The following is a 12,426-nucleotide window of genomic DNA, read 5'->3' on the forward strand; positions in this document are numbered from 1 at the left end:
ATTGGTCGATTTATACCCGGTGGGGACATTTAGGTGACTTCTTCACGACAGTTAAAAAGAGCATAGAATTTATGATAACTTGCTATAAAAGATAACTTTCACATAGGCTAAAGGAAGACAATGTCATACATATGCCAAGTTTAACGGTAAAATATTATATTAATTGCTTTGCATTGATCATTTGTCTATGTAGATATTTTCAGGCCGAGCTGATGTGTGGAAGGTTGTGATGTAGCCTAGATATCGATTTTGAACACAGAGATGTAGGGCTTATTAGATATTACACTTTTAGGTAAGCCTTGATTATCAAATAAAAGTTCAGGTTGGGTTGGGTTTTCAATATGTTTTCATTAGGCTGTTGCATATAGATCTATATAAAATGACCAGACAAGGGCATGGTTAATATTTGATTTTATATTTTAATTACACAGTTACATTGTTCATCACAGACATAAACCTGAATGTTTTACAGCTTCACACATCCAACGGAGCCAACAGTTAAAGAGCGCTACGAGCCACAGGGAGGAAAGCATGCAAGAAATAAATAATAAAAATCAGATTTTAATTATCTGGCACAGTTCACTTGATCTAAAAATAGTAACAGGACCCTCAAAGAGAACGAAAATCGTTGAAGCGCCAAACTTTCCTAAAGAAACATTATTAATTTTTTCTGTAATAATGTATTGCACAATACAGTTTATAATGCTTCCTACACTCAGAAAACCCGGAGTTTCCTATTAACGTGGTGTGAAGGTAGAAACAGGGCCGCCCGGAGCCATGGCTTTTAGGAAGCGCTGTTCTTCAGGTGCTTTCCTGACACCATATTGAGATCCATACAGCGTGGGATCCTTAATTTACAGGAGACATGGCGCCACTGCACCTTAGAAGCGCTCAGAGTTCATTATCTATACATAAGTTCGGGAAATCAGTCAGTATGTCACACATGCGTTTTGCCCTTATGTACTGTATATTAGAAAAATCTATATTGAACAAATAAATAATGATTTGAAACCCTTTCGGATGGATTTCACAACAGAGCCGTCATTATATTCTCACCATCTGAAGTATTTTCACAAAATGAGGGAGAAAGAAATACAACATGACATAGTTTACCCAGCACAAATCTGGTTGGCTTGGTAATCAGGTAATCAAGTGGTCAAACAGGATTAAACCTGAGGGCAGGGACAGATACCGAACGATATAAAGACTGATAGGTGCACTTTCTACTGTGTTTGCCGTCTGACCTCAATGTATGTGTCTGAATGCTTAACCATCACACAGAAGCCATGGATAAACAAATAAAAGAATAAGGAGAGGAAGAAGGTATTTTAGCTTTTGGTTGGATTTTGGTCATTTGTAAGTGGTCATTCATTTTGGCATGGTTTGGTTGACATGTGGGCAGAGTCTCCTAAGACAGGGATGTGAACACGAGCGATGGGATAGTGAAAGGAATTGTCATGGTTTCAGGCTGTAGGCGCACTCTGTAGGTCGCTACCACCTCTTTTAGTTTGGCTATCATTTACACACATCTACTGTTCGACTGTTTACAGGGTGTTTCATTAAAGCTCTAGCGTTTTCAAGTAGTCTTGTACATAGACAGAGAAAAGAGAAAAACGAAAGTTCATTCACACAAAATCACACTCAAAATGCATTCACCATTTCTCTGCAGAGCCTCGTCATGTAAGAACACCCCACACTGGGAGCTAAACAAAGAGAGATGGTACTCTTCGTTCTTTCCCTTTAGTATTAGTTTGAATACTTCCCCCAGTATCTACAACACAAGCAGTTTGATTGCCTTGGTTAATCAAAAACTGGGTCTACCCCGGAATGTTCTTCCCCCATGAGCTCTGAGTGTGAGTGTGTATTCCAGACACTTTGGTTATTTGGCATAGACATAAACATCTATCCTCGTTATTTCTGGTCTGACAATTCACATCACATCAAAATTGAGCTGTCAATAGCAATGCAGTGGTACTTTGGTCTGTGCTTGTATTGGTTTTGGACGGTAAATGTTATTGTGGACATTTGGTTAATGGGTAATGCGCATCCAAACACAAAAATATATACGTAGCATATGCTATATCGAGAGTGTATTCCAAGACCAAAACCTGTTTTGTGGGTCGATAATAAAAAATAGCAGAGATTGTGACATTTGATAACTAATGACAATTCCTTTCAAACGCTTCGGAAAACCCTGTTCCGATTAATCCGGGTTTTGCTTGTCCCCAGTTTTAGCGTGTGTCCACCCATCTGTGCGTCCAGCCCCGCTTCAGACATCCAACCCAGGGAGGGCCGCGCTGGGCCTGCTGTCTGGCCACGGGAGGTAGCTAGTGGTATGGGACTATGGAGGAGCGGCTTCTCAGAGTAGTGGTTTCATCAAACCCAAGGGGACACAAACACAGTGACAAATGATGGCTAATGGTCAAATCAAACCAAACACAAAGACACACACAGTACACCTATATGAGGATCCTTCCTTGTAACTGGATGTGAATGTTGGTGAAAATTAAGGCGAGGGTGCAGTCACATAAAGGGATATCATGACTCCAGCTTTAACCTCAAACTGCAAATTTGTATGTTGAGGAATTTCTTGAAACTAGTATGGTTGGTTGATTGATTGGACTTTTGTGATGTTGTGGTGAGTTTTGTCAGCCGACAGATATTTTTTCACGGTGCCTTCTTACCAGGTTCTCGCGCAAAATAGCCAGGCCTGAGCAGACTGGTGGCATCGCGTGTCAACGCCCCGCACCCGTTTGCACTTTTCTAGTTGAGCTTACAATTTTGTCAATGGAAGGGCATTCAATTAGCAAATGAAATTCCCCACAAGTCCGTATGGTCGCCAGTACTCACAGAATTTAGATTGTCAAATAATATGGCCAGATGCAATGCACACTACACGCTCATTTGCATAAAGTTAACTGAAGTTAAACTTTAGCTCCGCCCCCTCATTTCGCTTCAAGCCTTTCCACAATCCTTTGCCCAATGTGATATCATGTCAAATTCAAAGTGAATGTGAGGCATGGCCAATTGAACATCATGTTTGTTTGTGCCGGGCGTTTTTTTGGTGGTATTATAGTGTGGATAATGCCATTTTTCAAGGTTGTTATTCAATCAAGCTTTTGTCATGTAATCTTTCATTTACTGTATCCATTCTTGATTAGACTATAAAGGGCAACGTTGTTCACTTAAGATTTCCCAAGGAACAACTTTTACAGCTTCCTACAACCTTATAATTTCTAAAAAAAAAAAGGGAAAATGCTTACACAAAAGAAAAATGCTGAATTTGAAAAGGAAATAAAAACTGAAATGTGAGAAAATCATTAAAGGTTTCTGATATTTGGCAAACACATTTTTTGGACCTCTTTAAATACTATGTACATTCACATGAAGTAACTGATGTTGCTTTAAATATATTTATATGTATCTATATTATATGATACCCTATGGGCAGTTGCTGAGGTACCATTCAGTAGCTGAATTAGTTTCATATTGCACCTCTGTCCTCTCATCCTCTTACAATGCGAGCAATACAAAATATTCTACAAGAGGAGGAATTTCATCTCATTAATATAGATACAACAAATCAAACAATAAGTACGTGAGGCTTTCCTTTCATGAAAGAGTCTTCTTGATCTGCTTTCACAGCTGAGCCCGAACCAAACAAATGAAATAACTGATAAGAAAAATAAAAGAAAGTGAACAAAATGAATTGTCTCTCTGGAGTCAAAAGACGGCAGCGCTGGTGAACGTCAGCGACACAAGACATTGAGCAAAAAATGTAATGAGAAAAGTGAGGGAGAATATGTACACAAAGGATTGATCCCTTTCCACCCAACTGCTCAGAGGCGCGGTCCAAAGCTGGGGTTAGGGGTTGGGGTTGTATGACTGGGGACGACACGGGAGGTAGGAGGACTATAGAGGAGAACCAAGTCAGTCGCTTACTTTTACATGCTTTGGTAAAAGTGGGAGAGAATGAAAGATCTCCTTTTTCAGCGTAGCATTATATAAAAGAAAATGTCAGTCAACTTATAAACAAGAGGTTCCAATTTTCCATCTTCCACTCTTTGCAACGCTTCCTTTGACAAAAGGGTTTGTTTTTAGGTTTTTGGGAAGCTCCTTGTTCTCCGCCTTGTGACTTCGACAGAGCAGCCTCTTCATTACTATCTTTTCATTTGGATTGTGTTTGAAAAAAAAAAATTCAGCATCACAAACACTGCAGCCGACCAGCATGCAGCCATCTTCACGCCAATGTTCTCTGTGTTCTCCAGCACTGCCGTACTGTCCAAGTAGGTCAGACACAGTGCGACTCTGATTACAGGACTCCAGCACCGGCTCTCCTATGCTGGCCGGTCAGCAGAGGACGTGCGGTTGACGTTTGGTTTTAAAGATGAGTGCTCCTCCTTTGTCCTTATTTTTCACTTTGGCAGTGTAATACAAAGTTTGGATCATCGTTATTATTATTATTCTTTCTTTTTTTTTCATTATATTTGAAATCATTTGGGTTCACCGTGGTGTGGAGAGGTCTGGTGTCGATTCTTGGCTCACTAGCAAGGTAGTTGATAGCTTAAAAATAATTTATTATCATCGGCAATATCGCTACTAGTTTTCCTTCAGAATATTTGGAGTTTTCTTCAACGAGATCCCTTAAAGCCAAAGAAAGACATTTCAGATCGATATTTAGTCGAGTCTCTGTTGAACCTAAAACCATTTCAAAGACTGTCTCTTACTTATCTCCTTACAGATGCCATACAGGAAGTGCCAACACTAAGAGGGGAATAAATAGCTAGTGCACATGTTGGTTTCGGCCTCTCTGACACACATTCTCTGGTGCTGAATTAAAGGGCTGTTCTGTCCAAGCGCTTCTTGATGTTGGCTGAACTGTGAGGAAGAGTGTTCCCTGCGCCAGGCTATGGTCTCACTATTATCTTCATGATATTTTACATAAAGACTCATATCATCTGCAAACCAGATGAGGTGAGAGAGAGCGAGCAGTCTGTGGCGAGAGCTGTAGGTGTCAGCATGTGTGTGAGGACTCATAATGCTTTGAAGCTTGAGATAAGCGATGGAGGACGAATCTTGGACCAGACAAAAGTTCTCAACAGAGCTCTCTCCAAGAGAAAGGGGAGGAAGGAGTCGGAGGCACGGGGAGGGATTAGTAGTGAATTGAGAGGGCTAGAGGGGGCTGTGGGTTCCTCTGTTTGGTTTTCTATGGAGTGTGGGCACTGTAGCAGCCGTTTCTAGAGGGGCACACAATGTGGGGGTCAGCAGGGATGGTGGTCAAGGTCCGGGGACGTGAGGGGGAGGGCGCGTAGCCCGGTGTCAGCGTGAGGCGGCGTCGAGCAGTGCGGGGGTCGCGGGGGTCGTGGATCGCGAGGCGCCGCTGGAGCTGCTCTCTTTGGGGCTGAGGGAGACGGACGACAAGGCGCCCTGACCCACCAGAGAGAGGGTGCCCTGGGGGGCGCTCTCACCGTGGGAGGGGGGCGCTCCGGGGTTGGCTGAGGTGGCGGAGGAGGAGGGGGTGCCCAGCGGCACAGCGCTGCTTCCCGGGAGGCCCTGCAGGCCCTTGCCACACACGTGGTGGTGCTTCTCCCAGTCCTTGTGCTGGCAGAAGGAGCCGCAGTAGCGCGCGGTGTTACAGCCGCTACACGTCTCGCTGGCCTTGCGCCCACAGTTCCAGCAGCTCTGGAGGGACAGTGGGGGGAAAGAGGCAGGGCTTTGGTAAAGACATGGCTCCCTGCTGCCAGAATGCTGCCCCGGAGAACCCCCCAATCAGGGGAGAGCAGTTTGGTGTTGCTACCGGCGTTGTTGTATGTTTGTGCAAATGTGGTTTTGTATTTCGGAATGTTTGTTTGTGTTGACGTTTGATATTTTGAGAATATGTGCGTGTCTTTGTCTCTGTGTGTGTGTGTGTCTTTGGGTTTTTGTGTTTGTTGGCGTGCATGTTTTTGTGTGTATGTGTGTGTGTTTTTGTATGTATGTATGTCTGTGTGTGGTGCTCACTTCACTGGAGTCCTCCTGCTGGTTGATGACGGTCAGAGCGTCCTCGGAGGCTTGTCTCTTTGCCTCTGCAAGGGCTCGCTCCATCTTAGACCGCTCCGCCGTGATCATATCGTGGGCCTTTCTCTCTGCGTCCGATACCGCCTTCTGGAGCTCAGATACCGCCTGCCGCTTCACCTCATTCACTGCTTCCTCTGGAGGGTGGGGAGGGAGAGAGAGAGAGAGAGAGAGAGAGAGAGAGAGAGAGAGAGAGAGAGAGAGAGAGAGAGAGAGAGAGAGAGAGAGAGAGAGAGAGAGAGAGAGAGAGAGAGAGAGAGAGAGAGAGAGAGAGAGAGAGAGAGAGAGAGAGAGAGAAAGAAACACAGATGGAGAGAGAATATAAGTAGAAAGATGGAGGAGTAAAGGGGGGGGATGAAGAAAACGAAGGAGTAAAAGATAGAGAAAGAGACGGGTTAGTTGCTGACATTATTCAGCGTGTCTAAGCACTCATGGTGTTCCACTTCCCCGACTAACAGATGTACATCATCCAACATGCAGGCCCTTCTGTCTGATTGAGATAGCAGACTTTAAACATTCATTCACACATCCAGTCACACTCCTCCTCAAAGCCGACAATAGCACATGTCTCCTAATCGCTGCTTCCTCCATTTTGGATCTTCAGCCAATGTTCTGGGATTTCTGGCTTTCATCACTCATAACTGAGTATTACTGGTGATTTTAAAGACTAACTGTGGCACCCCAAGTTTCAAATCAACATTAACAGAGCAGGGCTAAGCTAGTAGTTACATTTAGAATTATTTCTGTTACATGAATAGGTATTATTATTATTTTTGAGTCAGAGCCATACTTACCACATATATAATAATATATATATATATATATATATATATATATATATATATATATATATAACACTATATGGCCAACTGAGAAAAAAATAACAACACATTTCAACAACTTAGTATTTTTTGGCTCAGGAATGACGACAGAATCTGTCTTATTGTCTCATTCTGATTTCTCTTCCTCAACAATTCCAGCAGTGTGTGTGCGTGTGCGTGTGCGTGTGCGAGTGCGTGCGTGTGTGTGTGTGTGTGTGTGTGTGTGTGTGTGTGTGTGTGTGTGTGTGTGTGTGTGTGTGTGGTTTGCATGCCTGGTTCAACTGAAGTAGTTTGACATAGCTAACTCTACACACACACACACACACACACACACACACACACACACACACACACACACACACACACACACAGCTCAGTAAGTTTCTTCATTCTGTCTTCACCTTCACCCTTCATTTCCTCCTCCCCCTCAGTCTCCCCTCTTTCTCTCTCCCTCTCTCTACCCTTCTATACTTTCTCCCCCTCTGTCTCTCCCTCTCCTCTTGTCTCCTATTCTATCTCCCGTCTCTCTCTCTCATTGTCTTTCTCCCCCTCTGTCCCCTTCTCCCCCCTCTCTCTTCCCTCCCATCCTCTCTCTGTCCTCTCCCCCTGTGTCCCCCTTACCCCGCCCCTCCTATCTCCGGTCTCCCTCTGTCCTCTCCTTACTGATCAGGATTAACGTGTGCCTCAACGATTGGTTTGCAAATTTAATTAATTCTTATCAAGGAGACGCGGCAGCAGATGCTGGGGCAATTAGTGCTTAATGGAAAACACGGGGGCAGCGATATTACTGTTTTAACTCTGCTGGGGAGGGCTCCCATGCTCTGTTCACTGCTTTATTATGAAGCACTGTGGTCTAACTATAGGAGCCACAGCAAAGAGAACACGACTCGCTTTAATTACACACAGAGAAGCTCCAGAACCGGCCCTGACCGGGCATCTGCAGATAGAGACGACACTCACACGTTTTAACACAAATATATAAACACATACTCACACAGCCAAATTAGCATATGCTAAGTACACCCATGCTAATATAAGATACCACACACCCACATGCTTATGCACACACATAGAAAAATACTAACACAACAAATACAAACTAACACCTCTCTCTTTCTATCTCTCTCTCTCTCTCTCTCTCTCTCTCTCTCTCTCTCTCTCTCTCTCTCTCTCTCTCTCTCTCTCTCTCTCTCTCTCTCTCTCTCTCTCTCTCTCTCTCTCTCTCTCTCTCTCTCTCTCTATCTCTCTCTCTCTCTCCCCCTCTCTCTCTCCCCCTGTGTGAGGGGTGAGAGTGGTAAGGCGATGTGTGTAACTCACCCTGTTTGTGCTGGAGATGTTTCAGTGCCGGGGAGAGTGGGATGCTTGTCGTACCTGCAGGAAAACATAACTGCAATTTAAAAGAGTGCAAATGCAGTAAAACAGCAGCGGTAGAAACAGAGTAGTACTGAACCCTCCTAGCACTAGGGCCTGGGGGAGGACGAGGAGGAGGGTCGGGTCATGCCTGCTGAGAGACATCTGGTCGGCCTTGTGCTTTGTACCGTCGTACAGGCAGGGTTCTTAAACTTGTTCCTCTAGGGGTCCAAATGAGAATTTCCGTGTGTCCGTGGGACGCAAGCGCACACTCAGAGAGTTTTGTGTGATGGAAGGCAAAGATTCTCCTGCAACGATCCTTCACTGCCACTTTCAGACCAAACCAAGTCGGTAAAATGCAATTTTCCTCAACAAGCGTCACTGGATCTTTCAGTAAAAAAATTCAGTAACACTTCATAAACTAATATTGTAAATATATTTTGTGTGTTATAATATAGCATATGGTTTTGTATAAGGCTCTCCCAACCTGATTCAGTTAAATAATTACAAAATATTATTACACTTAACATAATATGATGGGGATAAAGAAAAGAAAGAACTGAACTGGTTGTTAACTAAACCAGTATGAACTGATTCGCTGCTGTGGGGGACTGAATTCACTGCCGTTTTAGCTGAAAGGTTTTTTGGGGGTGGGTCTGGGACGGCTACTGGATCAGAAAGATGGGACAGTTGGTGTCTGTTTATATCTGTGTGTTAGTGTGTGTGTGTGTTCCTACCAGATTTCCTCCAGATTTCCTCCGGCAGGTAACCCGACACAGGTCTGTGGAGGAAGTCTCGGTGGATCTCTGAAATAAGCATTCAGTATACACTAAGTCTACATTGCACACATACTAACACGCAGACACACACAAACACACAGGCACACATTCATCATGCAGAATGATCACACGTTGAACGCTTACACACAAACAAACAAACACACACTACTAGTGCCCAGCAGCTTCTCCTCATACAACTACAGCTACTGCTGTGCAGTACATGTGCATGGAGAGGTTGTGTGCGAGTGTGTGTGTGAGTGTACCTATGGCGGTTTGCGCATCGCCGCTGTTAGCTGTGTTCAAGTTGGGATGAGGTAGAGGAGGGTGAGGAAGGGTAGGAGGCCGGTGCTGTCCGTTGCTCCCACCTTTTTTCATCTCTTCCACGTCGCTATAGCGACGGATCCAGTGGTTCATCTCCTCACGGTCCGCCTCCTGGCAACGCCGCAGGACGGTCAGTGACCGCCGCGTCTTCTCCACCATATCCATGATGCAGTTCAACAGCTGCAGGAGGAGACGGAGAGGGGCAGATGAGTCGATTGATGAGCAGAACAAGACAAAGTCAGATGGAACAGGACAGAAGATCAGAGGGAGAAGACAGGAGGAAGAGAGATAAGGACTATCTATTCTATTAAAAGTGATGATCTTACAGTTGTTAAGTGTGTGATCAGGACAAATGTAACATAATAATTACATCTTTATAATTTTGTATAGTATGAGAATACATTACAACAGGCATAACAGCCATGATCTGCTCTTCAACCTTCCTCTCTCTCTTTGTTCTTTCGGCAACTAAACTCTTCTTTCCTCTTGTCCCTCTCCCAAAATCCATATACATTACAAAACACTGTTTTTTTGGCAAAGAATAGCTTACATTTAGCCCGTTTCTAATTGCCATTCATCTTTCCCTCCCCTCCCCTCTCTTTCATTCTGAGTGTATATAACTTCTTATTCTCTCTCCATTTCTCTTACCCTCCTCCCCCTCTTACTCCCTCATCCCTCTTTCTTTATGTCTGTATGTATATCTCAGTGTTGTGAGTTGGGAGAGGGGCCAGGTTGAGCCAGGCCAGACCTCCATGAATGCTGCTCTTGTCTCAGCTGATTTCACCAGCTGGAGTCTCTCTCCTCTGCGCCCCAAACACCACCTGGAGCTGCTCCCTGGCTCTCCCTCGCTGTGGGTCAGGCTGTGTGTGTGTGTGTGTGTGTGTGTGTGTGTGTGTGTGTGTGTGTGTGTGTGTGTGTGTGTGTGTGTGTGTGTGTGTGTGTGTGTGTGTGTGTGTGTGTGTGTGTGTGTGTGTGTGTGTGTGTGTGTGTGTGTCTTAGAGAGAGAGAGAGAGAGAGAGAGAGAGAGAGAGAGAGAGAGAGAGCGAGCTCTGCTGCTGTCTTAGAGAGAGAGAGAGAGAGAGAGAGAGAGAGAGAGAGAGAGAGAGAGAGAGAGAGAGAGAGAGAGAGAGAGTGTGTGTGTTAACAGCAATGTTTCATTGCTTCATTTGTTTGGATTGTATGTATATATCTGTCTGTCTGTTTTATTGTGTGGTTTCCCACCATCTGTCTATCACAGTCCCGCTCAGCTGTGGCCGGAGCTCTGCTGTCTGTCATCACCTACTGACCCACTGATCCACAAGAGGACTGCAGCCCTGACCTCACTACCCCTAACTACCAATCCCCCTCACTATCACTACCACGCACCCCCCCCCCCCCAAATCACTCAATACCCCTCAATACCACTACCACTATCACTCACTACCAATCCCCCTCCCTAGTCACCAGAACTCACTGCCACTCACTACCACTACCACTTACCACCATCTACTCAGTACGACTCAATATCTCTCACTACAGTCACTGCCCCTCCCCATCACTCACTAGCACTCACCACTACTAGCGTACCCTTCTCAAACTCCTCCCAGCATTATAAGCATTTGCATGATTTATTTCCAGTGATGATGCGTACGTTATCAAGGTGCTTCCATTCCTCAGCCCACTCGCGGTCCGTGAGCCTGTGGTCGATGACTTCTTCCTGGCGTGCCCCGTGCACAGCTACATCACAAGAGCAAGGTCAACTATTAGTTACTTCAAAGTTATCTATCAGTTAGTGACCTGAAGGGCAATGGTTGTTTTTCAATAAGTCATTAGTTACTTAATTAGTTAGTTAATCACAGTTAATCAAAGTGCATCAGCAAATCCTAGTCTCAGCTACGGTGCCATTCATACAGTGAATGTGGGTAGAGCTAAATGTCTGTAGGTCGTTCTACTGTGAGCACATACACAGACATATAGGTTCCACATGGGAGTGTGCCTTTGGCCTTTTATATAGATAAGCTCACACAGAAATAACCAAAGTCTTTGTTTTCCACACACCACATGCAGGCATGCATACACGCTCATTCTATCTATACGAGTGTGTATGTCGATTTTCTATTTTTCTACTAACAAAGTCTGTTTGACTGCAATGACTTCCTCTTCAGGACCAGATAGTGTATCACAACAAGTTATACATTGTTTCATGAAGTGCATAGCAACAGGAAGTACATTACAACAGGAGGTGCGTTACACAAAGAAAAACATTGTTTCATGAAGTGCACAGCAACAAGAAGTGCATCACGACAGGAAGTGAGGTCGCCGGGGATCCTACCCGTCTGCCGGTGTCGCTCCCGGGTGTCCCGGTGCTCATTGTGGCGATAGGCGTCCCGATAGTGATGGGCCAGGGCCATGTCCTCCAGACGGTAGTGCTGGGGGCCCGCGGGGGGGTTGGGTGGGGGGGGCTGGCCAGGGAGCCCGTTGGGTGGGGGGTGCGTGGGGAGGCCGTTGGGGGGCGGGTGAGGGGGCAGCCCTGTGCCGGGGCTGAAGCGCTGGTTGGGGCTGGTGGTGCAGGGTCTCTTGGCCAGGTGCTCTGTGTGGTGGTGCAGCTCCCTGTCGGAGCCCTCTTTGGTCCTGGGGGAGAGGGGGCGGGGTTAGGCTGCTGTACCTTCTCGTGTGGGAGTCTAACTTTTTACTTTTTTTCAAATTAATCCTGCATCATTACATTCAATCAATCAAACTCTCCGTTTTGTCTAACTTACATTTAAATAAATCTATGTACAACGCGTTGTGGTGACAGCTGTAGGAAAATGGATTGTATAATACAACTTTTGCCTCATTCTCCATGTTGCAAATAAGTATTTAACACATTGGTGACTATTATATATTAATACTATTATGATAACCATTTGTACAGCCACACAAAAGTACACACAGGTATCCATCACCCCCTGCTCTGTCTAGCTCTACCTCACTATAACTCCATCACCCCCTGCTCTGTCTAGCTCAACCTCCATCACCCCCTGCTCTGTCTAGCTCTACCTCACTTTAACTCCATCACCCCCTGCTCTGTCTAGCTCTACCTCACTATAACTCCATCACCCCCTGCTCTTTCTAGCTCACCA

At 45.1% G+C, this 12,426-nt stretch overlaps 1 protein-coding gene across 1 annotated transcript in view; it reads right to left on the minus strand.

The window, feature by feature from the left end:
- Positions 1 to 5,305: 5,305 nt before the first annotated feature.
- cbfa2t3 (CBFA2/RUNX1 partner transcriptional co-repressor 3) overlaps positions 5,306 to 12,426 on the minus strand; it is a 21,507-nt gene continuing 14,386 nt past the window's right edge. Inside the window, exons 3-9 of the mRNA XM_056608084.1 lie at positions 11,637 to 11,935; positions 10,956 to 11,041; positions 9,268 to 9,505; positions 8,963 to 9,031; positions 8,193 to 8,246; positions 6,001 to 6,191; positions 5,306 to 5,682 (exon numbers count right to left, since the gene is read on the minus strand). Of these exons, the coding sequence (XP_056464059.1) occupies positions 5,320 to 5,682; positions 6,001 to 6,191; positions 8,193 to 8,246; positions 8,963 to 9,031; positions 9,268 to 9,505; positions 10,956 to 11,041; positions 11,637 to 11,935 (1,300 nt within the window). The 3' untranslated portion in view covers positions 5,306 to 5,319. The remainder of the gene's footprint in view (positions 5,683 to 6,000; positions 6,192 to 8,192; positions 8,247 to 8,962; positions 9,032 to 9,267; positions 9,506 to 10,955; positions 11,042 to 11,636; positions 11,936 to 12,426) is intronic.

Source organism: Gadus chalcogrammus, chromosome 14 (assembly GCF_026213295.1).
Source record: "Gadus chalcogrammus isolate NIFS_2021 chromosome 14, NIFS_Gcha_1.0, whole genome shotgun sequence".
In the NCBI taxonomy this organism is placed as follows: domain Eukaryota; kingdom Metazoa; phylum Chordata; class Actinopteri; order Gadiformes; family Gadidae; genus Gadus; species Gadus chalcogrammus.